Below are 27,525 nucleotides of genomic sequence, written 5' to 3' on the forward strand. Positions count from 1 at the left end.
CTTGGAATGTGTCCTCCTATCCCTTGTAACCTTTGATGTATGTTCCCTAAGTGCCTTACATTGTATCTATTTCTGTTATTTCTCTTACACACTGTATTATAATAATCTGTTCACTTATTGTCTTTCTCTGTGAGATTGTTTTCTGGATAGAAGTAATGGCATAAGTATACCTTTATTGTGTGTCTGGGATCTAGTCAACAGTACACAAATGGATATTTGTTTAGTAGCTAAGAGAACACATGAATGTATGAATGTATGAATTAATATATGAATGAATGAATGAATGAGACTGATGGCTTTGGAATGGATGATTTGCAATTTGGAAAGAAAGTGAAAGAAGGTAAGAGAAAAAGGAAATAACTTGTACATTTAGGTTGTTCACTTGTTCAGTTTGCATACATGGAGATAAAGTTATTTCATTTCATCAAAAGTTTATTGAGCATCCAGGGTGTGCTACGCACTCTGCCAGATGCCAGTAATACAAAGATGAAGATCAAAACGAAGCAAAACAAAAATAAAAACAAACGAACAAACAAAAACTTCCTTACTTACCCCCGATTTAAGGCAAATTTGGCTTGAGTCTGGGAAGCCAGCCCTGTCAGGATACAGCACCAGGGTGTGGCATGCTCTCATCTCACCCTACCCCCTCACCCCTGTGTCTCAAGGCTGACCAAGGTAGTCCCTTCTCCAGGTCTTACATCTCCGAACCTGCCTGCACTATCACCTAGGTGCACTATTTTCTGGTGGGTGAGGCAGCTGGGAAGGTTAGTGGGTTGTGGGTTCTGGCTAAGCAAGGAGCTGCAGACCAGCCTGCCACATGGGCAGGGAGAAGGCCATCAGGATGGAGAACTAAGAGACACGCTGGTGAGGTGAGGGGATGCAGGCAAGCTAGATATCTTGGTGCCTGCAGGGCTGGGGCAAGGTTCTGGTGCGGAGGTGATGGATATGGGGCCTTGGCAGTTGTTCGTGGGATGATGCAGAGGCAGAGCTGAAGTTTAGGAGTTGAGGAGGGACAAGAGACACAAGGTCCCTTGGCAGCATCAGGTAAGAGAGGGCAGAACATCCAGGACCTTCTTGTCTTTCAGCTATTTGTGTGCTCTCTGTCTTCACACAGTAGCTTATTTCCTTTTTTCCAAAATGCCTAAAGAGTGGTGGCCCGGGCGTGGCCCAGGCCCTTGGTCTTCTGATGGTACAGATTATGGAGCTGGCTCTGTCCACTGGGTTCTGAGCATCTAAGGAGTAAGACAGTAGAAAGCAGGAGGCTAGGGGGTGGGCCATGGCTGCCTGACATGCTGGGAGAGCTGAGCTGCTTCTTCTATCCGTGTTTCTCTGGAGAGCAGAATCTTACTTCCTTACAGCTCCAGGAAGCCCCTCAACCTTCCTGGGGATGATTGAAATGCTTGTTTCATAAGAAAGCAAGGAAGAAGAATGTGAATGGTTAAAATCAGGTCCTTGCCAGATGCAGCTTTCTGGGTCAGCAGTGAGTGGCCATGTAAATCTCTGTAGCAGTGGTTCTCAACCTTCCTAACGCTGCGACCCTTTAATAGAGTTCCTCATGTCGTGGTGACCCCAACCATAAAATTATTTCATTGCTGCATCATAACTGTAATTTTGCTACTGTTATGAATCACAATGTAAATATCAATGTAACCCTCAGGTTGAGAACCACTGCTGTATAGGCACGAGCCCACACACATTCTCATGAACAAAGACAGGAAGAAAGATCAATATTGAATATTTCTGAGGAAGCCATTGGAGGCCACCAAGCACTGGTCCCAGGTTCCCAGGGTTCTAGGAAGAATGCACATGGGATTCACCCTCACCCTTTGGAGGGATGGGAAACCCGGTGTCCAGAAAAGGTCCTCTAAGACAATGACTCCTTTGTGCTCAGAATGGCCTCTGTTACACCCAGGAACCAGCATCAGGCTTGTCTTTAGTTAAGGACAGTTTGTGTTTGTGGGTAAATGGCCTCTAATTTGGGCTGGGGCCGGGTGGTGGGTACCACAGACATTGGAGATGGAGGCATGGGGAGCTGGGAGGTGCATGGGAAGCATAAATGCTCCCCCTGGGGGCTCATAGGATGGTCTCACTGGGTAAAATTACAGATGTTAGTTTCCAGAAAACCCTTTAGGGGACTGGGCTGGACATTTAATAATCTATGTAGTCCTAAGAGGGCACAGCTCATACCCACTGAGAACACAGCCAGAGAACACAGTCAGTAAACCCAGCACACATGCAACAGGGTTTAACACCGAGGTCAGCGTTTCACCCATTTGTGCAAGCTCACACACGTGTGCACCCTAAACGGGGATCAGACCACGATCTGCCCTCGCCCTAGGCCAGCGGCATCAGGACTTCTCAACCTCCCCCCTGCTGCGGACAGCAGACCGTGAGCAACCGGAGCAGGCTCCCAAGGCAGCTCAGGCACTGATCTCCACCTGCCCAGTCTCGTCCTGCTCGCGGATTCTGTGCACGCCCGCAGTCCGCAGTGTGTGCGAGGCGCTGCGCGAGCGGCCGGGCGAGCTCGGGGCCCGTGGCGGTGACGTGTGCGTCCGGCCGGTGGCAGGGGAGCGCGCTGGGGAGCGCGGGTAGCGGCGGGCTGAGCGGATGGGCAGCCCCGGAGAGCGGCCGGGCACGGGCGGTGACACGGAGTAGCCAGGTGGTCCAGGCTCTGACGTGCTCCGAGGCTCTGTTGCAGGGTTCTCATCGGGCTCCGGAGAGTCCTGCAAACGCAAGCCCTACAAGGGTCAGGGTTCCCCTGACTCAGTCTGAGAGCGCGTTTTGTTTTAGGTACCCGGACTACAGAGGCTGGGGTCCTCAGAGTTTTCACCCCCACCCCCACGTACAACTAGGTGGCAGACACAAGTCTAGGAATACAAGACACTTAGTATGGCCCAAGCACACGACAAGTACTCAGTAAATGTTAACATGAATCGGTGCCTTGTCTCTTAGTCCTCTTTCAGAACAGGTCGTGGCAAAGGGGGCTATTGCATTGCATGTGAGCAGAGAACAGAGGAAGGGCTCTGAAGCTCACAAGTAAGTCTTGTGACAGGAGATATCCTGGACGCGGTGGAAGCTGGGGTAGTCCATGAGATTTGGAATGCATTGAGTCAGGTTTGTGTACTGTTGCCTATAATTGTGAAAGTAAGGTCTGCCACTCATTACTCATTTAGCCATTCACAAGTTTGTTTGTTTGTTTGTTTGTTTGTTTTTTGTCTCTCTCCCTGTCTCATTTTTTAATCTCTAAAGTGGGGATGACACAAAGATTTCTGCAAATACTACAAAGGGATGGCCACATCATCAGCTCCCTAGCGTTCCATGGGGACTCCTTGACAGGGCAACTCACTTTGTCCTTCAGGATATAGAGTGCCATTGGGTTCTTCCGCTCCTGTTCTCCACTTCGGGGCAGGGTGTCTGCTGCATGGGGAAAGAAGGGAGCATCTGGTCCAGGGACAGAGCCTATACACCACCCAGCACCGATGTGCTTGGCTCACACCCTGCTTTGCTCTTCTGACTTTCTCATGACCCACTTCTTCCTTTGCCTCTCTCTCTGATCTGAGTGCTGATGGGCTGGGCCAGTGGGTGGCTGAGCACTCACCTTCTGACTTAAGGCGGTCATCGTTCTGATCCATGTATTCCAAAGAGTTTTGCTTCTCCAACTTCCTCTTCTTCCTGCAAATTAGTCCGACCCCCACCAAGAACAGAGCTATTGAATGTGAACAGAAAATCTAAAGAATGGACAGGAAGGGTTCTAATGACCACAGAAGAAGCCTTATGATGGGAAGATGGGTTGAGAATGATGGTAGCCCAGGAACTTAGGAATGAATCTCATCTAGGTTTGCATGCTAAGATAGCTGTCAGCATAGTGACTGTGGGTAGGCCATTTATCCCATGTGAATAGCACACTAACCCAGCTAGACTGAATAACCCAAAGGGGAAGCCACCATCAACAGTGCTGGGGTGGTCAGAGGTAACCGAGCTCAGATGCGGTTCCATATACAGTGGAAAAATACACCTGAAAAGAGGTGCATCCTAGGAGGAAGAAAACTCAGAGACGAACATAGAACTTGGGAGCTGGGGTTGAGGGATAGCTCAGTTGGTAAAGCGATTGCCTTATAAACGTGAGGATCTGAGTTCAATTCCAAGAATCCACATAAAACAGACGGGTGTGGTAGCACACAATTGTAATCCCGGCACTGGGAAAATCAGACAGGAGATCCCTGAGGCTCAGTGTCCAGCCAGTTTAATCTAATTCATATGATCCAGGCTAATGAAAGACCATGCCTCACAAAAACAAAACAACAACAAACCAAAGTGGATGGCTCCTGAAGGACGACACTGGAGGTTTACCTCTGGCATCCACACACATGGGCATCTACATACACCAGCACCAACACCAACACATATCTATACTTACACCCATACAAGCATGTGCATGAGCACACACACACACACACACACACACACACACACACACACAGAGAGAGAGAGAGAGAGAGAGAGAGAGAGAGAGAGAGAATAGAGCTCGAGAAATAGGCGTGTAGCTTAGTAGTGGAGTGCTTGCCTAGTATGTATATGACCCCAGATTTAATACTAGTAACTCAGTATTAAACATGGGATTGAAATAGACTGAAGGATGAACCAAGGCATGAAAGTTGATGTTACCTAGACTTTTTAGAGGGTTTCCAGCAGGCACAGACTGTCACCAGGGTCACAAGGAGGAAGATGCCTCCTGTAGACAAGATGATATAGAGGGAGCTTCTTCCTAAGCAAAAAGAAGCAGAGAGGTAGGGGCAATTTGAGAAAGGAAGCAGGTGTGGTGAGTAGAACACTAGAATTGAGGGACTAGAAAAGGGCCCCAGGGGCATGGATAGGCAATGGCAGAGCTTCCCGGGAGCCTCCCTCTCACTGGCGGCTCCTCCAGGGACAGTCAGGCCATCTCTACGCCCTCAAAACCAGTGGTTCTCAACCTGTGGGTCACAACCCCATTAGGGGTCAAATGATCCTTTCACAGGGGTCACCTAAGAGCATTGGAAAAATCTACATTACGATTCATAACCATAGCAAAATTACAGTTATGAAGTAGCAATGAAAACAATTTCATGATTGGGGTCACTACAACATGAGGAACTATACTAAAGGGTTGCAGCATTAGGAAGGTTGAGGACCACTGTTCTAGACAGTCACTCTCTGGAATGTCTTTAGTCCCAGTGGACACTCCCATCTTGGGCAGGCAGGGAGACTTACTATACACGGTGATCTTGACAGGCAGGCTTCGGACCTGGCTGATTGGGTTCTCCACCACACAGCTGTACAGGTCGTCATCCTCCATGAGCACTCGGGTGATGGTGAGCACCTTTTGGTCAGGGGACAGGAGCATTCGGGAGTCGTTGAGGAGGGGCTTGCCGTCCTTCAGCCAGGTGTAGCTGGGCTTGGTGCCATTCTCGTGGGAGCAGTTGAGGGTGAAGGCCTCACTGAGCTCCAGCACAGTGGTTGAAGCCACTAACACGTGTGGCTTTGAGATGGGCACTGAGCCCCAGAAATGGGAGAGTGGAAATGCCTGTGAGTCAAAGTCTACAACATGATTCCTCCCCCTTCTTTATTCTCCCGTCTTTCAAAATATAACAGTTCAGACTGTAGCCTGAGAAGTCCCTCCAGAGATCCTTAGCTTAGTTCTTTCCCATAATCCATCCATCCATCCATCCATCCATCATCTGCTCATTCTTAATCAATCATCTTCTAGACTAAACAACACAGCCATGATGAGGGCGCTCATTCCCCTCTTCCTAAACAAGATTCTAAAACCGCTGAGCTTTACTTAAACTGATCAAGCCTAGAAGACATTTTAGTTGGGGGACATCTAGGTCCAGCTCTCTAGGCTCTGTCAGTCATATGAGCTTGGGCAGCTTACTCTCTGTAACTCATTTTCCTTGTCTTCAAAATAGAGAGAGTGACATTATCCAGCCCTCGATTATTGCAAATGTTAAGCAGGCTGGTCCATGCAAATACTCTATTCATGTTAGGCACTACGTTCTAACGCCTGCTCAGCCTTTTGTGTTTTCTTAGGTCTAGCCTCAGTCCCAATCTTGTCCTGCCTCCGTCCCTGCTGAGTGCATTACCATCCACCGTGAGATTGATGGTCTTCTCCCCTGTGAAGGTATCATCGGTGATGGAGATCTCCACTTCATAGGTTCCCTCATCCGCCAGCTGCAGGTCGCTGAGAAGCAAGGAGCCATTTTCAAAGAGCCGGATACGGTCTCGGTAGTCCGGCCGCAGAGTGCCGATGACCTCTGTGCCTATAGACTGCACCACAGTCACTGGCTTGTCACGTTTCAGCTGCCACTTCACCACAGGCTTGTCGCTGCTGGTGCTACTGTACTGCACAGAGAGCAGGGCGGACTTCCCCACCGTGCCGTGGATCAGACGTACGGGGCTGGTGATGTTCACCCCCTCCAGGGGGACTGCAAACAGAGGCCCATTGGGGAAGAGGGCAGAGTCAGGCCCTTAGCTCCATAGCCCGCTTCCACCTTCAAGCCCTCTGATCGTCCTCACACCTTCAGACCCTTAACTTCCTGCGAGTCCTGGCTTCTTACCCACCAGCGCCACCTCCTCTCGCTCCAACAGAAGTCCTTTGCTCCCTCTCCTGGGTCTTTCCTTCCTCCTAGCCATCCCAGGTCTTCTGTGGCTTTGTCGCTCTGGCGTTTTCCCCACCGTCTACCTCTTGCCGGAGATTACACCTATCCTCCATTCTACGTTGCTTTCATAAAAATACTGATTGAACATCCTACGTGTTGAATCTGATACGGAATCAGGATGGCAGGAAATAGAGAAAGCACGATCCCAGAGAAGGAGGGATGTATGCTGAGACAATGCTCAGGAAGAGGACCCTTAGAACGTGAAGACCGCACAGGTACTTTCCAGTCACACCAAGAATCCTAAATCCTTTCCCCAGGTATAACTAACTGTATCTTACCCAGAGGGCTCAATATGAAACAGCTGGGCAGCTCGGTGGAAGTTGGGGGAAGTCACCTAAATTCCAGCCCCGTGTGTACACTCCACAGAGGAAGCGTTTGAATGAGTAGAATAAAGAGTTTGGAAGCTCAAAGTTTTGCAAGACTGAGCTCTACTTGCTGGCTGTGTGCATTTGGATAAACAATCTTTCTCAGCCCCATCCCTCTCGTTTATAAAAGAAAAATAGTGACTATGGACCAGGCACTAGCCTGTAATCCCAGCTCTTTGGAGGTAGAAGCAGGGGGATCAGAAGCTCAAGATTATTCTTGACTACACAGTGAGTTGAAGTAGGAGGCTAGCCAAGGATAAGAGACCCTGTCTCAAAAAAAAATTAAAAAAATTTTTTACATACATACAGAGAGAGTTAAGAGCACTTCTTTTTTTGAGACCGGATCCCACTGTGTAATCCTGGCTGGCCTTGAACTTGCTATATAGACCAGGCTGACCTTACATTCACAGAGATCCACCTGCCTCTGCCTCCCAAGTGCTGTGATGAAATCCATTTGACATCATTCTTGACCTAATCTTAAATATTTTTTTAAAACAAAAATATTTTCATTTCCTAAATATCTTACATAAAAATCGAAATAAATGAAATATGGTCCCATCTACCTTACTTGTTTTAGCAGAAGAGATGATGGGGACTCAGTCCTCCTCCCCAATAACACAAAGAGCTACTGGGAAATCCCCTGGCCCTGGGTATCAGACTGAAATCCAATTGACCACGTGATCACTATAGTTTATTTCAACTTTCAGTTTATGTGATGACTGAAATGGGTTTTCCTGTGTAACAAATAGTAGGTCCCATTCTTGGCTAGATTTAGAAAAACAACCTTTCAAATTTCCCTAAGTGAGCAAAGGGGCTTTGGCATGTACAGGTTGAGGTGGTTCTTGGAAAAAATCATGGAGAATACTTAAAGGGCACCATGGTGATGCTCAAATAGAGAGGGGGCATCTACTCACTTCTCAGGATCCAGTCTGAAACTGTAGGACAAGCACATGCCAGTTATATGTGGAACCTCAGAGGTTAGCAAATCTGAGTAAGGAGGGCCCAGAGAGATGGGGCAGCGGTTAAAATCGCATTCTGCTCTTGCAGAAGACCAAGTTTAGGTCCCAGCACCCATATCAGGTGATTTACAGCCACCCATAACTCCAGTTCCAGGAGATCTGATGTCTTATACATATACACACACATACACATAAATAAAAATAAAATGAATATTTAAGAAGTTTGAGGGACTGGAGAGATGGTTTAGAAGTTAATAGCATTGGTTGCGCTTCCAGAGGCCCCAGATTCAATTCCCAGCACCCACATGACAGCTTACAACTCTCTGTAACTCCAGTTCCAGGGGATCTGACACCCTTATACAGACATACATACAGGCAAAACACCAATCAATGCACATAAAATAAAAAAATTATTAAAAAAAATAAAAAAATAAAATTTTTGAAAAGCAGCCCTGCTATGGTTTGGATGTGATTTGTCCTTCAAAGGTTTGAGTGATGTAAGCCTTTTCTCTAAGCTGGTGGTATTAGGAGAGAATGAAACCTCTAAGTGAGGAGTGCATAGCTTCCTGGGAGTACTGTCCCTAGAAGGAACTAAGATAGTTGCTGTGGGACTTCGTGTTAATTTTCCAGGAATTACGTTGTTATAAAAGAATGAGCCTAAGCATCCCCCCACCACTTCCTGTTTTACTATGGGATCCCTCTTCTCATATACGTTCTTTGATACCATCAATTGTACCATGATAGGACATAGTTGAGGGTCTTCTCCAGAGCTGGTGTTATGTTGTTTGGACCTTCTACCTCCAAAACTATAAGCTAAACAAACTTCCTTTCTTTATAAACTGTCCAGCCATAGATATTTCATTATAGTAATGGAAAACTAACTAATACAAGTCCCAAGCAACAGACTTTAAGGCCTCTTATTTCCTTGTACCAGTGATAATCCCAGACCTCAGACAAGTAGAAAGTATTAATACCCTTCTCTCTTCTGTAATCTCTGTAATCTCTGTTCTCTCTCTCTCTCTCTCTCTCTCTCTCTCTCTCTCTCTCTCTCTCTCTCTCTCTCTCTCTCCCCCTCTCTCTTCCCTGGATTATACTGTCTCTTGCTCCATTCCAAGTTTCCAGTAGCCTTTTTTGTGATGTTTCCCCTGTTTTTATGCTTTTTTAAAAAATCAACTTAGATTACATTGTGGATAAAAAACAATGGAGAAGATACAGTTTTTGACTGCCTCCTAATTTATCCTAGTCCAGGTGGTGGTCTTCCTTAGGCTTGTAAACATGGGTGTGCCCACAAGCAGAAGGGATACATGCACACTCATTGTAAGAGGATGGCGCCATCTTTCTTGGATGCTGATGACCAGAACATTTTTGCTAAGCATGAACAGTTGCCTAGAGACTGGAAAGAATCTAAGTTTGGGTTTCATAACTTTCAGGCGACACAGAGAACTGGGACAGGAGCCAAAGCAGGACACAGAAATGAGGAAATGGCTAACACCTCAGGTCCAGAGTGGCAATAAAAGGGAGGAGGATTATTCCACCTGGAGAAGCAGTTAACTTATTCATTGTTTCTGAGGCATCGTTATGTAGAAAGTCTCTGTTTCCACCATAGGCAGCAAAAAAAAAAAAAAAAAAGGAAACTACCATCGCTGCCAGATCTGTCTAACTAAACAATGCCCTGATGTTTATAAAGGTCAGAAGTTTTTATTCAAGGAGGATTGGACCTCCTGTGACACGGAAGAAAGGCAAACTTCAAGAATGTGTCTGCACAGAGCTGTGATCCTTTTCTGGCTTTGTCAGTTAAAGGAATCATCATCCCCTAGTTTTCACACCTTTACAGGGCAAAGTTTTCATTTTGTCTTAAAGTCACCTTTCAAAAGCATCGGGGGATGGTGCTGAACTCATGTTGCGGGCTCCCTGCACCTTACCCATTCTCTAGCACCAGTAACCACACTTGTAATCCTTTCTGTCTGAAGCAGGTTCGTTTTCTTGGGTCTCGGAGTGTCCTAGACAACCTTCCCTGGCCTTTCCCCAATTGCATGATTCCCTGTCTGAAGTATGGCGACAAGACCCACATACAATAATCCAAGGGCAGTGAGAACTTCGTTCTCTGAAAGGAAGAACATTTTGTTTTCTGCTTTGGGTTTTTAATACCCTTCCTATTTAGTGATGATCCGGAAGAAGGCAAGGTAAGTGAGCATGGGGGAAAAGAGGCAAACTGCATGGTGGCCAGTGGTGATGTAACCATAGAGCCACATTACAGAAGACGTCCCGGGACTGCTCAGTCAGTAAAAGTCAACTCTACCCAGGACCTCCTAAAATCACCTGGGGCCAACAGGACCAATGGAAATAACTACTGTCTATCTTTAAATTCAGCACAATGATATGTCTATATCACTGGCCTTACAGAATTCCCTGCTCCCATCATGTATCTGATGCCATCCAAAGACAAAGAACAATAAGAACAGCAGGCACTGAGCAAACCCTGCTCTGAGAAGCCCTCTCCCTTCCTGAAGTTGCTTACCATCTCTGTACTCACCTCAAGTTTACTCATATGATGCTCTCCCAAATCCTGAGTGATGGAGAAGCCTGCTCCCTCTGAGTGCATGTTCACTCTGAAACTAACTTCCTCCCAGCTCTTTGCTTTGTCTCATCTCTGAATTCTCTATTTGGTGGTTATCAAAACCTGGAAACATCAGATTGGCACTCTCCACAATCTGCTGTCACTATCTCTGAGACCTCTGTCGAGTTCATCACTGGCGACAGTCTGAGGAAATGACCCACCCTCATCACTTTTACTATGCAAGAACATTATTTGTTGTGTAGTGGTCGGGATTATTGCTATTCTGTTGAGGCCTGGACCATGACTGTAAGATCATTTGAAATGTCAATCATTCAGGGACAATGGGGGGGGGGGCATATTAAGAAACAGAAACTGTGAAGACGTTCCTTGAGAGATTCAGGCAAAGAAGAGTCAGGCTTTTCATCTACTCTGTAAGGAACATAGATGTCCAGGAATAATTTAAGTATATATTAAGACAACATGAAAATATTGGTGTTTGTGGATTAAAACTATCACTATTGTTAATTTCTCCATTCTCTCAGACCAAATATTTGACCTATAAGTTGACCTATAATTTAATTCACTACTATTCAAATCTCAGGAGGCTTCCTTTCTTGTCATTAAGATAGATAAACACAGTAAACTAAAGCAGACTTGCATATGATGTGTCAATTTATGGCAAAACTGACCACAGTATGGCAAGGACAAGGTTTGTTGTCCTTATATGGAATTGCACTTGGCAAAACTACCTCAGCACACCACCCCCTCAGCCCTTCTCTAAGGTGTCCCTTTCTATCACTTTTAAAACTATCATGCTCCTCTTGTTTGTCTAGCACTCCAAATCCTGAAAGCCCGGCACCAAAGCCCTGGTGCAGCTGCCCTGGCAGGAATGAAGACATCTGGACAGACACATGTACTCCCCTTTGGCTGCCACACACTGAAACAATGGTCCCCGAGGCACTGGAATTCCTCAGAAATCTTATGATAGGAGAAGGAAAAGCTGAAGCTTCAGGCCAGCAAGAGAAAGAACTTGTCTTCCAGGAAAAAAAAAAAATTCATGTAGTTCTGACTTGTCAGACCACCTTGCTCAAACAATGATGGGTCAGTGATAGGCAGGACCACATTGTGGCCAGGACTGTTTAGTTACATATACTTCTTGCTCTCTGTATTAACCTAACTTCATGTCTGTACCCCAAAGATAGACTTGTAGAGGATGGGTCACCGGACCTTTTTCTATTCCTCTTCCCAATGTGGCTACACTCAATATCCTTTCTCTGCTTTTTATTGTTATTTGTCTTTTAAAAACCATTTATCTGTTGTTGGTTTGGTTGGTTGTTAGTTTGTAGAGGACATGTTATGTGCTCTATGACACGGGGTGCTTGAGTCTCTCCTACTGTGTTGTCCCCTTAGATTGTGAGACTTGGAAACCAGTGTCTACCCACTGAGTCATCACGGCAGTCCCTTCCTTGTCTTTTTAATTGGCCTGTTGAGGATAAGTGTCTGGGTCTAGCACATGAGAGCTGCCAGAACCAAGGCCCTGCTCTTACAGTTCTGGTAACATCATTTAATGGTTACATCCTGCTAACTCTTAGGATGGTAGTTCTCCGAACATCTCTGGTGACCTTTGCAACTCTCCCTTTATTCTTTAGTTCTGTGCACTGACCAACATAAAATGTACACATTAGTGTGAAGTGTAACTTGAAAAAAAAAACCCATCTGTCTAAAGAGACCTGCAGGAGCTAGTCAGTCCCAGGAGGTTGAGGTTCACTGCGATGTTCCAGAGAAGAAAGAAGGAGATACATGGCCCAGATGAGAAAGATCCCTACTCAACATTTAACCATCCTGGCTTACCCTCTACTCCCACAAAATGTTTGTGTTCTTCCCCACTAAGGTGTGTATGCACATGCGCTTGCGTGAGTGCTCACTTATGCAGAGACGAGAAGGGAACACTGGGTGTCCTGCTTTACTACTCTGCCTTACTCCCTGAGACAGAGTCACTCACTGAACATGGAGCTGGCAGTCAGAAAGTCCCCACAATCCTCCTGTCTCCTTCCTGACTCCCTGCACTGGGTCTAACAGGCATGAACTTGACCGCACCAGTCTTTTCTGTGTGCTCTGGTCTTCATGAACTCAGGTCTTCATGCTTATGCAACAAGTATTCTTATCTACTGAGCCATCTCCTCAGGCTCCAGCATGGAGCTTTAAGGAAGATAAGTTCCTTAGAGCCAACTCTTGAATAAACAGGGTCCTTCCCACCAACTCCGGGTTCCCAGGTACTGACTACTGAGTGGCAGCTGGCCTGGACTTCTTCCAGTAACAATCATTATAATAAACAGTGCTTGGACATGGAGAAGTTAACATATAACATGTTGGACAAGTATCAGTTTAAGATAGACTGGCGGGGGCTGGAGAGGTTAAGAGCACTGGTTGCTCTTCCACAGGTCCTGAGTTCAATTCCCAGCAACCACATGGTGGATCACAAGAATCTGTAATGAGATCTGGTGCCCTCTTCTGGTGTGCAGGCACACATGCAGGCCGAACACTGTATATATAATAAATAAATCTTAAAAAAAAAAAAAAAAAAAAGATAGACTGGACATCTAAGTATGAAAGGGGAAACAACATTTTAAACAGAATACCACAATGTTTGCCTGGCTTGGGAACAGATACAGAGTTCTTAGAAAACAGCAACAACAAAATCGGCAACCAGCCGGGTAAGGCGGTCTAGGCCAATAACCCCAGTACTTAGGATGAGGCAGAAGGATTGCTGAGAGTTTGAGGCCAGCCTGAACTGCCATAGTGAGTTCCAGGCTAGCCTCAGCTGCAGATTGAGAGCCTGTTTGAAAAAAAAAATAAAAACAAAGACAGAAGGAAAAAAGAAAACAACAAGAAAAAACATCCAGTCCACTCAAAAAAAGCTTTGCCAACGATTTGGAACAAGGGCTGGAGAGATGGCTAAGCAGTTTCAAGCACATACTGTTCTTCCAGAGGACGAGAGTTTGATTCCTGGCACCTACATTGGGTGACTCATTACCACCTGTAACTCCATCGTGTAATACTCAACACACACACACACACACACACACACACACACACACTTGGGGAAAAAAACCAAATCTTTTTTAAAAAGGAGTTAGAACAGGTACTTCATAAAAAATATATCCAATTGGCTGATAAAGATATGGGAAAAGTTCAACTTGATTATAATGGAATGTAAGTTTAAACTATAATTTGATTCCATTTCATACTAATTAGGATAGGAAGGCTGGGAGATGATTGGCTCATGAAGGTTCTAACTTCAATGGGTTCACTCATCAGTGGTTGGTTCTAAGAGAGCTATTAAAACGTTGGGCCTGGCTGGAAGAGTAAGTGGCTGGGGGCAAGTCTGGCCAGGCCCCTTCCTGCCTGTCTCTACCTTCTGTCTGCCGTGAGTTGATTTGCTCTCTCACGTGTTCCCTAACACTGTGATGTTCTATCATATCAGGCACAGGCCCAGAAGTGGTGGAGCCAAGTGACTGTGTGGTAAGGGACCGGTAAGGGCACTTTCTATATTATAAGAGCACACTTGCAGTGTCTGTGTTGTCCATAGGATTCTGCATGTACACTCTGTAACTCGGATAGTCATGCGGGAGGAACGTGAGACTCAGTGGCCTTAGGCCTTTGTGAATCCCCCACTGCAGAGAGAGAGAGAGGATGAAGACAAGGAAAAAGTGCAGGAAGAAATAAGGAGAAAAGTATCAACGCCACGAATTACAAAGATAAGGCTTGACCACCTGACCGGAGGGACCAGACTAACGTTTGGAGTGATTAATTGCCTTTGTTCTTGTCCCCGATAAAACGGGCTAGTTGGCATGGTCTGAGTAAGGCAGACTTGAGAATGATAATACTCTGGCCTCCTAGATTGCTGGCTCTCTGAATAAAGTGTCGTTTCAAGATTCACTCCCTGCCTCCGCTCACTGGCTTCTGTAGTAACAGGCAGCACAAGCTACTTGGGTTCATATCTTGGTGAGCGCAAAGCCAAAAGAAACACAGCCAAGACATAGACGTGGAGTGGAGAAAGATTTATTACTTGAAACAGGGAAGCAAAACATAGGACTTATTTCCAAAGCAATGCCCTCCTTGAACAAAGGAAGAGTACTCATACAGAGGTTGGCCCAAGCCCAAGCTTTATCACTTAAGGAGTATACCCCTGGGCATGCGCAATATGACATGGAGTATATGTTTGGAAGATTAAAGTAATGACAGGAAGGCCTCTGGGCACCAGCTTGTACCATAAAGTTTATGCTGAAAGTGGAGGCTCTTTGAAGGTCCATTAATAAGGGGTCTGCTCTGGAGGTGTCTGCCTCAGTGGCCAACAGCAGCTGAAATTCTTGGGTGAGTCTAGGGAAAGAGCATGGCTGATTTCTTTTTTTTTGAGACAAGGTCTCACAGTGTAGCTCTGGCTGACCTGGCATTTGCTATGTAAACTAGGCTGGCCTCAAACTCACAGAGATTCTCCTGCCTCTGCATCTCAAGTGCTGAGTTTAAAGGTGTGCGCCACCCACCTAGCCATATCTGTTTCTTCATCTACGGGCTGACTATATGGGCATGTCCACTTGTTAAGGGCATATCAGACTATAACGTTATTCTGACTGCTTTTTCCTCTACGGGATTTTTCAACTACACTATTTTTGAAACCGAAAAGGATCACCACTGCAACGGGATAGTGCATTGAAGCCATAAACACATTGGGGGTAACGGCTCATACCTCTAATCCCAGTTTCAGGAGGCTGCCATGGACTACAGTGTCAGACGGTTCTAATATCCACCTGCTCCTCCAAATTCAGCACGGAAACCAGGCAGAGAAGTGGAAAAGTCCAGAGAACAAAACCTCCAGAGTTGGGAGTTATGACTTCTAATGTTTATCCCTGGCAACACCTTAACCTCCGGATAAGTCTTATCTGAATATTCTGTGAATTGTGCTACGGCGAGTTTAAGAAGGCTGAATTTGGCCTGATTTAGGGCCAGCCAGATGGTTTGGTGGGTAAGGGTACTTGTCGCCAAACCTGATACCTGAGACCCACGAAATGGAAAGAGAAGATTGACTCCTGGGACTTGTCTTCTGACCTCTATAATTATGTGCCCTAACTCCCACAAAATAAGCAAATAAATATGAAAACACAGAAGGGGCATGCTGCATCAGAGGAAGCCCGATTTGTCGACACCAGAGCCTGGATTTTATGATATGTGTATGAGCGTTTTGCCTGCATGTACATATATGCATAACATGTCTGCAGTGCCTGCAGACATCCGAAGAAGCCATTGTATCCCCTAAAACTGGAACTGCGGGTGGTTGGGAGCCACCCTGTGGGTGCTGGGACTCTAAGTTCTCTACAAGAGCAGCTGGCAGCCTCTCCAGTCCTCTCCATGCCAATCTTAATTCTCTATTTCCCAGCTTCCATTGCAGTCAGGCATGGTCACGTGACAAGTTCTAGCCAATAGAACTAGGGGGGAGGTGATACATACCACTCAGAAGCTAATTTTGGAAAACCCTCCCTTATATGTCTCTTCGTTGTATTTGTTAAGTTCTTTTGTTTGTTTGTTTTTTTTAATTTTCTCTTTGGCCAGGCATGATGGCCAAGGCCTTTAATTTCTTCTCTCAGGAGGCAGAGACGATAGTTCTCTGTGAGTTTGAGGCCAGTCTGGTTTACATAGCAAGTTCCAGGCCAGCCAGGGCTACAGAGTAAGAAGACCGTGTCTCAAACAAACAAATAAACGCTCTACTTGGACTAAATAGAGACAAACCCCATAGTGATCCACACATTGAAGTCGACAGAGTCCCATCAGCTTAGCGTGTTCCTTGAGAACTCTATGCAATATCGTCCTTCCTCTCCCAGGCCTAGTCGACTACTTCATTACACTGACATGTAATGCTGAGGACTTAAAATCTGAAATGTATCTACTACAGAAGCTGACATTTTCCTAATAATACAGCAAAGATGACAGAGACTTATTATAGAATCTGCACATTTATTACTTGTTGTAATAGCAGTACAATAGCTCAACATTTAGCTCTCATAGGTTATAATTAATAGTTGTTTGTTTGTGACAGGGATCTCAAGTAGCCCAGGCTGTACTCAAACTCACTATGTAGCCAAAGCTAACTCCTGTTCCTCCTTCTTCTATCTCTCAAGTGCTGAGATTATAGGCATGCACCACCATGCTTGGCTCATAACTATAATCTTATTAACATAATTCATAATTAGAAAATAGCTTTGCTGTGGGCTGAAGTACTTCTCAAACTCACATACTGAAGTCCTCTTAACCCTCATCCCCCAGCCCCACATCTCACAGTTGAACTTCTTCTGGCAATGGGGTTTTTGCGGAGCCAAGGACGTTAAGATGAGGTCATACTGGAGCAGGGTGGATCCACTTCCGCACACGTCCTTGTAAAATGGGGACATTTGAACACACACACGCAAACAGGAAAACGCCACCTGAAGGCTGGAATTTTGCTGCCACAAGCCAAGGAGGCCTGGGACAGATCTGTCCTTGGTGCTTTCAGAGGGAAGTGTGGCACCATCAATACCTTGATCTCTAGCGTCTGCCTTTCAGAACCGCAAGACAACGACTTTCTGCTACCTAATCCACCTACTCTGTGTCATTTTGTTTCGTCAACTCAGAATTAAATAGGTTTCCATTCTATTCTATGTCCTTGTTGTCCCATCAATGTGTCATGGCAGACTAAGAGATCCGAAGTCTATCTGATCCTGCCAGTAAAGATCACTCAATTTTCCCTGCCTACCGCTTATATTGACTATCTCCCAACCTCTGAGAAAGGTTTACAAAGCTTCTGCTGAATTCAGTTCATACTTTTCTCTCAGCAATGCTGAACTTCTGGGCTCCACCTAAACACAGGAGACTATTTCAAGCTCCTGACCTTTGTCCACTTCCCAGCAATAATCTCACTCATGCCCCTACCTATTTTTCTCATCCTCTAAGATTCAGTGCAAACATTCTTTCTGCAAGGAAACATTCCCTGGTTCTCGCCCACCCGCATCCTGCCCCACCAGCAACAACTTCCTGGATGGAGGCTGATTCTTGCTTTTTGTTAAAATGATCTATGTATCTGCTTGCCACACTAAAATGTGCATTTCTGGACTCCCTGTAATTGTGTATATGGACATATAAACACATCTACAGTATTTAAAATGTGATCAGTTTTCCATAGGGTTGATAGGGGGCATCAAAAGAGGTAAGTGTCTATGACTTGGAATGAATTATGAATAGGATGGATTACTATCCTAAACTGGGAATCTCATTAGCTACAAAGCTTCTTTTATCTTTCAAGCTGTTTGACACTCAGAGAAGCCAGGGTGGAGATTTGGGAGGCTCAAACCCATGATTCCCCCTCCTCCTCTCACCAAGAGTTCACATAATCCCTTAAAAAGAATGCTGGACAAGCCCACGCCAGCATGTCATCCCATAAAAAGTGGCACGATGCCTTCCATCTAATGTACTGAATGCCGTGGGCGCTCCAAAGTCATGCAGTCTTTGGGGGGAGGGGGCCAGGAGCCAGGGACCGGGAGGGAAGCACGGGGAATGAAGAGATATATTCAACACTGATTCCTTAATTCACTGAGATGCTTCCCACGGCCACTGAGCTCTCTCCCCTCCTCCAGCCCTGAGGGTATTCAGGCTCTGCTCTCCCCCTCCCTCTTTGTCAAAAGCCCCAAGTTCTTTTCTCCAGACCCCTCTGGTCTCCTACCTGGCTGGATGAGAAGCAGGTAGACAAAAGGAGCGAGGCGCAGGGCCCTGGAGGCTCTGGACAAGGCTCCTCTTTCTCTCTTCATTTTGGGTGGCGTTCTCCAGCTCTGGTGCAGACAATTAGCATGATTTCTCCACTCCGGGCACGTCCCTTTGTACCACTCGGAGTTTCTCTGCCCGGGCACAACCCTGCCAACTTCCCTCTGAATACACAGAGCTCTGTGTGTTGCTGGCCTTGTTCTCTCCTCTCGCTTCGCTCAGATCTAGCATTTTCTAGTTTGCAAGCCCTTCGCCCCCTTAGTTTGGACAGGGGTATCTCCACGGCAGGATAATCTTCACTGCATATTCCATCATACTGGGCTCTGGTGGTCCAGCGGTTGGCTCTTCTGCAATAAGGCCCACTCCCAAGGCCGCGCAGATCCAGGCTCAGTGTCCCAACCTACATGGCTCCACCTCACACTCCTCCTTCACTCTCCTCCTTCCACGTCAGGACAGACTTCTAATAAGGGAGAAAAGGTCGCGGTGTGGGGGCAGGGGAGAGGGGGGGGGTGCGCTTTGGGATATCTCGGGAAAAGAGAGACCTGAAAGAATTGCCGAAGAAGTGGAAAACCTGTTTTACCCCAAGGGAAGAAGATGGGAAAGGGCTTGAATTCTGTTACTTCCACAGTGTTCCAGCTGGGATTTTCTCCTATCACAGGTTCAGATAGATGTTGAGGAGCGTCTTTCCAGAGGTCACGCTGTCATTTCCCTACGTTCAGCCAGTGTTCTGGAACATGTTAGAGCACAGATGAGGGTAATGCTCCACAATCCAGCACCCCGGGGTTCTGCTCTCAGTGTAACAGCCCAGTGTGCCCTCCTGTTTCTCAAGTCTGTACATTCACTCGCTCATGGCGGTGCCTTCTCATCAAACGCTTGGTTACTCTGTGGTAATGGGACAGACTCGGTATCTTTGAACCCTTGATTTTACCTCTGTAAAATGGCTATTGGGGGAATGGTTGGGAGGATTGGTGAAGATTATGGTATAGAATGTTCCGGAAGTGCTTTGTAAGGGAGAAAGCATTTAAGGCTGAGTGTGGCAGGGTCTGCCTGTAACCCCAGCACTAAGGAGGCAGAGGCAGGAAGATTATGAGTTCAAGACCAATCTGTTTCAAAAAACCAAAACAGGTACAGTGATGCATGCTTGTGATCCCAGCACTTGGAGGATTGAGTACTTAGATGATTGCTATGAGTTTGAAGGGAGTTTGGGCTACATCATGAGTTCCAGGCTGGGCTGGGCTACAATGTGAGATTCCATCTCAAAAAAACAGAATGAAACAAAAACCCAAATCAACCAATGAAACAAAACAACCCCCCCCCCAAAAAAAGACATTTCATTTATATTTTATTTTTCTTAGTTATAGGTGAATGTATTTAATCTTAAAGTCAAAACTAGTCTATGTTGATAGACTTAAACTTTGACTGCCACCCAACCCAGTCTTGCTTCCCCCCTTCTTTTCATGTTTAAAATGTTTAAATTAAGATATAATTCATGTATCAGGAAATTCTCCTTTAGTATGTGCAGTTCCGTGGCTTTAGTATTTTCACCAGGTTCTGAGACTGTCACAAATACCCAATTGCAGATACTTCTCCCCAAATAAGACTCATACTCTAGGCTGTCACTCACTATACTCCTCTTCAGCCCCATGAACTACAGGTCTACTTTCTGTCTATGTGGATTTGCCCATCATGGATAAGCTATATAGATGACACCATGCCCACCACACCGATTGCTAAGTTTTTATGGAACTCCCAACCTGTTTCCCAAAGAACCTAAATCATTTATATTCTTACTAGCAATTCCCAGGTGGCCCCAGAAGGCCCTTCCCACATTTTTGTTTGTCTTTGTTGAGACAGGGTCTTCGGTATCCAAGGTTGGCTTCCAACTTTCTATAGAGTTGAGGGTGGCCGTGGGCTCCTGATCTTCCTGCTGCCTGTGTCCACTGCTGGAATCCCGGGTGTGCAGCACTATGCCCAGTTTTATCAGCCCTCTCCCTTTTAAAAAACAAATTAAAAATTTAAAGATTCTTTGACTATTTCATACACATATATAGTATATTTTGTTCACTTGCCCCCTCATATTACCCTCTCTTATTTCTCCCTAGTTCTGTTGGGAACACCTTCCCAATAAGGCCTCTTGCTAACTTCATATTTTTTATTGGGGGGGGGGGCGGCATGGATGGGCAAGCAAGGAAGCAAAGTTTATTGAAGACAAACGAAACAGCTCTCTGAAGCTGGGAGGGGCTGGAAAATAAATTAAATACGTTACTCTTTTATTCATTTATTTATTTTTTGCCCTGTTTTGGGGACCCAATAAGTTTAACTAGGGGTGCTTGCATGAGTTTGGTGGAGGGTTTCTTACTGGAGCATGGGTAACCCCCAGTGGTTACACCGCTAAAGAAATGACCCTTTCTCCCCTCGGCAACCATTAACTGTCTAACTCTTTAGGCAGAGGTGGGACCTCACTTCTCCCATAACCTTTTACATTTAAAAAAATTATAATTTGTCTCCAGGCAGTGGTGGCCCTCGCCTTTAGTCCCAGCCCTCAGAATGCAGAGGCAATTGGATCTCTGTGAGTTCAAGGCCAGCCTGTTCTACAGAATGAGTTCCAGGACAGCCAGGGCTACACAGAGAAACCCTGTCTGGAAAAACAAAACAGAGCAAAAGTTACAATGTGTTTATCTGTGTGTGTATAAGACTGCTTGGGGGAGCCGAGTCTCTCCTTCCACCACATGGTCATCAGGTTTGGTGACACGTACCTTTGCTCACCGAGCTGTCTCAATAGTCCCCATGGCCTCCGTCCTTTTGAGAGCTGCCTTTTCTTCCTTTTTCATTCACGCAGGGACCATTTTATCTTGGTAAGACCAAAGTTCTCAACTTCCTCCTGTTATTATTTTATTTATTTTTTTGAGATAAGGTCTCACTTTAGCCTTGAACTCCTGATTCTTTTCCCTCCATCTCCCAACCCCTAGGATTTCAGGTGTGTATTGCCACACCCAGCTTCACGACTCCGCATCGGTCACTTTTATCCCTGGTCTTAGTTTTTGTAAATATAGCAACTGTCTCTACCTATGCTATTTTACAAGCCGACCAAGCCCAGTTTGGCCAATTTTCTCGATTGAAAATCTGAGCCAAGGAGGGCATGCTGGCAGAACTCCAGATAATGTTCTGAAATCAGTAAGGTTTTTTTTTTTTTTTCTCTTTTTCTATCTCTGTGTCTGTGACTTTTGCGTAGACAACCCAAGGCACCTGTCTGCTTCTGGGAAGCTATTGTTCTAGCAGACACGCAGAGCAGAAGGGAAAGTCAGCTTTTAGCTCTTGCATTTAAAATTGCATTTTAAAGTCAGTAAGAAGCTGAAAAGCTTAATAGCTAGTCTATGTAAAGGACAAAAAAGCATTATAATTTCTTTTATCTGTCCCTCTGACATGTCATAGAACAGCCTGTAGACCAGATCACAGTTATTACTATTTCTTAATAGTCACTTTTGTTTGTGATGGCTTAAGATTTCCTGAGTGGGAAAAAGGGAATATGGTGTTTAGGAAACAGAAAGCCTGATGTCTGGTCTTTTTAGACTGAAGCACCGTGGAAAATAAACTGTGACAGAGGGGGAGCTAAAAGGGGTTTAAATACTCAACACCCTGTGTTCCCCCCCGCTGTGGCAGTGAGGCGTAGGGTCCTGACCCTGTACAGAATTTGCAAGTGCTCCAGAGTGGAAGCCCGTGGAAGACTCAGAGGGGCTAACAGGTAGAGAACCGGCAGAAGGCAGAGGAGGGTGCACAGGTGCCCCTGTGTATAGGAATTCTGCTGCCTGAGGAGATGGGGCAGACCAACTGCCATGGTAGGAGCCAGAAAGTAGCTCTGTAGACCGGCAAGGGGATCTTGGAACAGCACGTGGAGACACCAGTACGGTCTGCCTCTTGCTATGTCACCCCAGCCAGACCACCTACACTTATTCTACTCCTTCTTCCTAGAGAGGATCTGGGGTTGACAGAAGAAAGGAGGAAGAGAGCCCGAGTGTCCGAACGACTGAACTACTGGAGGGCCTTAAGCAGCAGACTCACGAGGACAGTGAGTTTCCTGTTACCCTGAAAGGCAGAGGCTCAGCGGAAGATCACAGCGACTACAAACACACACAGGCAGTGCCTTGCTTTCATCCGTCTCAGTGAACGACTCATACTTTTGCAATCCTGTTTTGGGTGGTTTTGAGGAAAGCAGACTTGTACAAGCTTATAATTGTCTGCTTATATGCCTTTCTCTTCTAATCAATAAAGGCTCTTTAATTAAAGGACTGTGTTTATGTCTTCCGTCCTTGTTTACCTTGTCATCCTTCCATATGTCCTCCCTCTGGGTGTGTTCATCTAATGGCCTTGGGGGGAGGGGAATTCTGACTCTCCTCTTCCGTACCCTGAACAGCCCAGACCTGCTGTCCTCACAGTTATGCAGTTGGCTCCAACAGAGGTCCTGCCGCTCAGAACAGAGCTCCCCCACCCCATCCACCCACCGTGCACTTATGCACCAGCTGAAACTCCTGGGTGTGTGTTCTGGAACAAGGGGAGGGGGAGGCTAGTAGTTTTAACTAAGTAAGCCTCATCATGAACTGGAGAAAGCAAACAGACTGGAGAGCAGGATGGGGAACTGGAAAGGCATGTTCTGTCTTCCAAGTGCTGGAGGTCTTCCAGGACTGGCAGGGCATACCCAGAACAGTGGACTCCCCCTGCATCAAGATACGCCTTTGCTCCACCTCTTCATTTCCCAGGGAAGGACACCAAGGGGCAGAGGGACTCACTAATTTGTCCAGAGTTAGAGTGCTATGGATTGGTGGACCAAGATTCTTGAGCTACCACAAACAAACAAAATTAGTGAAAGAAAAGAGCTTGAGATGCAGCTCAGTGGTGTGACAGCACACGCCTAGCTTGTGTGCCAGGCCTCGGCCTCAGTTCCTGGCACTGCAAAACAACCACAGTAAATACACCGTAAAAGGTAGGGTTTGCTGGGTGTATACCTGCAGTCCCAGCACCTAGGAGGTGGAGGCAGGAGGATTTCCATGAGCTCAAGGCCAGCTTGGGCCGCATAGTGAGGTTCAGGCCAGCCAGGCCTACAGAGGGAGACAAGTCTCAAAAAAAAAAAAGAGACAGGAAAGCAGAAGAGGGGCTGGTTGGGAAGACAGAGGGGTTGTGAGAACGGGACAAAAGAGTGGATGAGAATGAATGTGATGAAGGTAGGTTCTGTATGTTCATTATAAAAAAAGTCACAAACTAATGTAAACATAAGAGTCAAGGGAAGATAAGACACCTATTTTTAAAAACAATTCTAGCCTTAGATTTCCCAGCGTCCTCATCCAATGGCCTCTTCCTGGGCTCTGGGCTCTGGGCAAGGTGAGGACACAGCCAGAGGTTTCTAGTTGCCCTTAGTGACAATATTGCATGGCTGGTGGTTTTATATTTAGCCCTCTCCCCTTCCTCCTCTGTATTCACTTCCTGCTATTATTTAAATCATATCTGTCTCCTTCACCAGACTGTAAGTGCTCTTTGGAAGTAGAGTGGAAAAAAAAACAAAAAACAAAAAACAAAAAACAACTCTTCCACAAATGCCACCAAAATTGCCCCGTGGAAAGGAATTTTATTTAGCAATAAATATATCTAAATTCCACATGGGGTGGGGGGATAAGTAAGGCCTTGAGTACAGTCAAGGAATAAAAAAACAAACTACTTTGCATTAGAAATAAACTTGAGGGGCTGGAGAGATGTTGAGAGCACTGGCTGGTCTTTCAGAGGACCTGGGTTCAATTCCCAGCCCCCACATGGCAGCTCACAGCTGCCTGTAACTCCAGTTCCAGGGGATCTGACAACCTCACACAGACATACATGCAGGCAGAACACCAGTGCACATAAAAATAGGAATAAAGAAACAAACAAACAAATAATTTAAAATGTTTTTTAAAAAACATGAATTTGGGGATGGAAAAGAGTAGAAAGGAAAGAAATGAAGCCAGGGAGAGGAGATAAGAGAGCAACAGCTGTGAGAACAGCTTGGGGTGTAGTTAAGGCCTCACCCATCCCCCACCTGCCTTCTTTGAACCCTTCAGAAAAATTGATCCCACTCACATTCTTAAAATTGATCCCACTCACATTCTTTTAAAAATATATTTTTACCAGTTCTTTGAGAATTTCATAGCATGTCTCTTGGTCATATTCGCCCAGCTCCCCCTTTAACTCCTCCCAGATCCGTCCAGACTGCGTTCGCATTTTATGTGTGTAGCACACACAAGGCCTTGGGTTTGATTCCCAGCCCTCTTCCTTCCTCTCTCAACAACAGAACAGGCCCACCACAGTGACAAGTCAGTCACTTGATTAAGTCACACTAATGCAAACGAGAGAGAGAGAGAGAGAGAGAGAGAGAGAGAGAGAGAGAGAGAGAGAGAGAGAGAGAGAGAGAGAGAGAGAGAGAGGCTGTCTTGCTGACTTTACAGAAGCACATGGCTTGGGGGTGAGGGTCACATCGTCAGCCACCTTTAGGAGCCGAGAGCCATCACCAGCCAGCAAAGGAGCAGGGACCTCGGTCCTACACCCACAGGAACCTATGAACTCGGAAGAGGAATCTGAACTCCAGCTAGGAGCAGAGCAAATGACGGGTTGTCTCGTGTTGGAGAATGAGACAGAGAAGTAAAGGAGTAAAGTAAATAAAAAGACAGCCTCTCAAGCAGACTTCCATCGTGGGCAGCTAGAGCTGAGTAAGGGCTGCAGCCGAGGGTAAGAGGAGGGTAGTTTCCCAGACTCTCCTTCCTATGGAAGCATCCCACCGGAACCTTCTTTCCTCTAACTCCCTGTGTTTGTGTGGTGTGAGGGCGGGGGTGGTTTCTGCTCACCTGATTCTTTCAGACACTTTAATCCAGTTCTCCCAGCACCTACTTTAGGTAGAGATTATAATAACCATTTTACAAACAAAACCTAAACTTCCAAAAGGTTAGCAACTTGCTAAAATCATGTCGCCACCACAGATTAAACCAAGGACTCCAGGTTGACGGCCAGGAAAATGTAGACCCTTCTTTACCCTGATGCCCCAACCTTTTCAGGAAGCCCTCCTCTCCGTGGACTTGAGTCTCAGCTTTGGCCCTGCCTTCCACCGCCAGCACCTTTGACTAAGCTCAGGATGTGAGGAGGCCCTTTCTGCCCATTCCTTGGGCCCCTCCCCACGATGGCCAAAGGTATTTTTTGGGTTTGATTCGTAAGCCTGCGCCCAAACAATGCTGCGGCTGCTGCTTCCCCAGTTCGATGTGATGGAGAGAGGCTACAGGGCCAACAGCCGCCAGCAGATTTGTAGAGCTGTGAAGCGTTGCCTGGGAAACGAGGAATTTGTGTGCAGCTTTGTTTCGAGGACACAGGGCTGGACCTGGCCGGCAACTTCTGAACAAGAGGCAGATTAACTAGCTCCCCGGTGCACAACAAGCTTTTTGAAGCTTGGACAGTGAGGAATGGCCCTCTCCAAGGACATTACCCCCCCCCCTTCGTTTCCTTTCTAAAGTTTTCTTAGGTGGCCTTACTCTGAGTGGCTTCTGAGAAACATCAAATAGAAAGTGGAGGCGTCAGAGGTATCCCCACTCCTTTCTAGGCCCTTCACCCTAAACAGTGGCTTTGCTGCTTGCCTATTTCTCTCTATATGATGAGACACTCAGAGAAAAGGGTTCCTGGGTATCTCCAAAAGTTGCATAGTTTGTCAGGAGAAGTATCTGATCCTGGGGGTACCGAGGGATCCTTGGTAAATGTTGAGAGGCTGAGAGGAGGTGCTCTCATTTCTGTCCTGGGAGCTGAAAACACATCAAAGCCTTTTGTGCTGAGAGTAAATATTTGACTTCTGAATAGAATTCTCACCCCCTCAGAAACCCAGAGGAACTCAGGCTTGCGGCTATGGTTGCTAAACGTGCCCTATTCAGCAGCTCTCCAGAGGGACAAAGGCAAGAAATTAATTGGCCTTAAAGAGTTGGAGAGAGCCAGTCAGCTTTCGCTGACCTACTTAAGATGTGAGGACATTCTAGGGAGCATCTTTGGAGCTCCGCTCTTGTAAGGCGTTGGTGTTGGCTATAACCAGACTGGGAAATCATAGGGAAGGCACAGATGATGCCCCTCTCCTCAAAAGCACCATTGTTTGCCGTCTCTGCGTCCTCAGATGGTGTCCACCCACCAGCAGCATCCCAGGCAAGGATTCATTCTCACCCCCCTTCTCCCCCGCCTCCCAAAGAGGGAGGCACAGAAATGAAAATCAGCTGGCCAGCATCCAATAATTGCCTACTGTGTGAAGAGAACTCTATGTCCTAAACATCAAGAATGGTGGACCATGGGGATTGGAGCACATTCAAAGGCAATAGCTGGCCTGGGGCTGGAGCTCAGTGGTAGAGCATGTGCTTAGCATGCACAAGGCCCTGGGATCAGTCCCAGCACCAAAAAACAAAATAAGAAATGGTTGGCACTGTCCCTTCTTAGGAGCTTAAATCTAGTTGAGGGAGCTGCATCGAAGCCTCCAGTGGGTATTAGATTATTGGGACTACACTTGAATTGCCCTTTACAAAGTACTTGTAAGTATGTTTTTAAGACTAGGATCTCCTTTAGTAAGTCTGGCCTCAAACTTACTAAGTAGCTGAGAAAAATCTTCAACTTTTTGATCCCCCTGCCTCTACCTTCGGAAAGCTAGGATTATGGCTGTCTCCTGGTTTTATGTGAGGCTGGGGATCAAACCTAGGACTTCATGCATGCTAAGGCAAGCATTGCAGCAACAGTCCTCAGTCAGGTCCCTAAGTAAACAGTGGATAAAGAGAAAGAGGGCTTTTAGGGAGTGCAAGGATGGCTCAGCAGTTAAGAACACTTCCCATGATCCCAGAGGACATGAATTTGATCCCAGCATCCACACTGGGCTGCTTACAGCCTCCTGTAACTCCAGTTCCAGGTGATTCACACACACCTTCTGATTTACACACACACTCGTCAATTTTTTAAAATCTCAAAACAAAAAGATGGAAAGAAGGAGGGCTCTGAGACAGGATGTGGGAGAAGAAAGAAAAGATGGATAATAGGACCCTAACAAAGAAAACTTACCCCCCCCCCCAATAACAAACCATTCCTAATGGTGGGGCTTGGGACACTAAGGGATTTGTTGTTATACAGGGCCAAAGTAG

General features: G+C 46.2%; 1 protein-coding gene across 1 annotated transcript; it reads right to left on the reverse strand.

Annotated features, from left to right (window-relative positions):
• Positions 1 to 419: 419 nt before the first annotated feature.
• Positions 420 to 18,799, reverse strand: Hepacam (hepatic and glial cell adhesion molecule). Its single transcript, XM_028858420.2, has 7 exons — positions 18,324 to 18,799; positions 6,120 to 6,461; positions 5,248 to 5,529; positions 4,666 to 4,765; positions 3,599 to 3,672; positions 3,347 to 3,417; positions 420 to 2,723 (listed from the first exon to the last, which is right to left on the reverse strand). The coding sequence occupies exons 1-7, from the start codon at positions 18,406 to 18,408 to the stop codon at positions 2,421 to 2,423; spliced, it is 1,257 nt and encodes a 418-aa protein (XP_028714253.1). The 5' UTR covers positions 18,409 to 18,799; the 3' UTR covers positions 420 to 2,420.
• Positions 18,800 to 27,525: the final 8,726 nt, after the last annotated feature.

This window comes from Peromyscus leucopus, chromosome 7 (assembly GCF_004664715.2).
Source record: "Peromyscus leucopus breed LL Stock chromosome 7, UCI_PerLeu_2.1, whole genome shotgun sequence".
NCBI classification, from domain to species: domain Eukaryota; kingdom Metazoa; phylum Chordata; class Mammalia; order Rodentia; family Cricetidae; genus Peromyscus; species Peromyscus leucopus.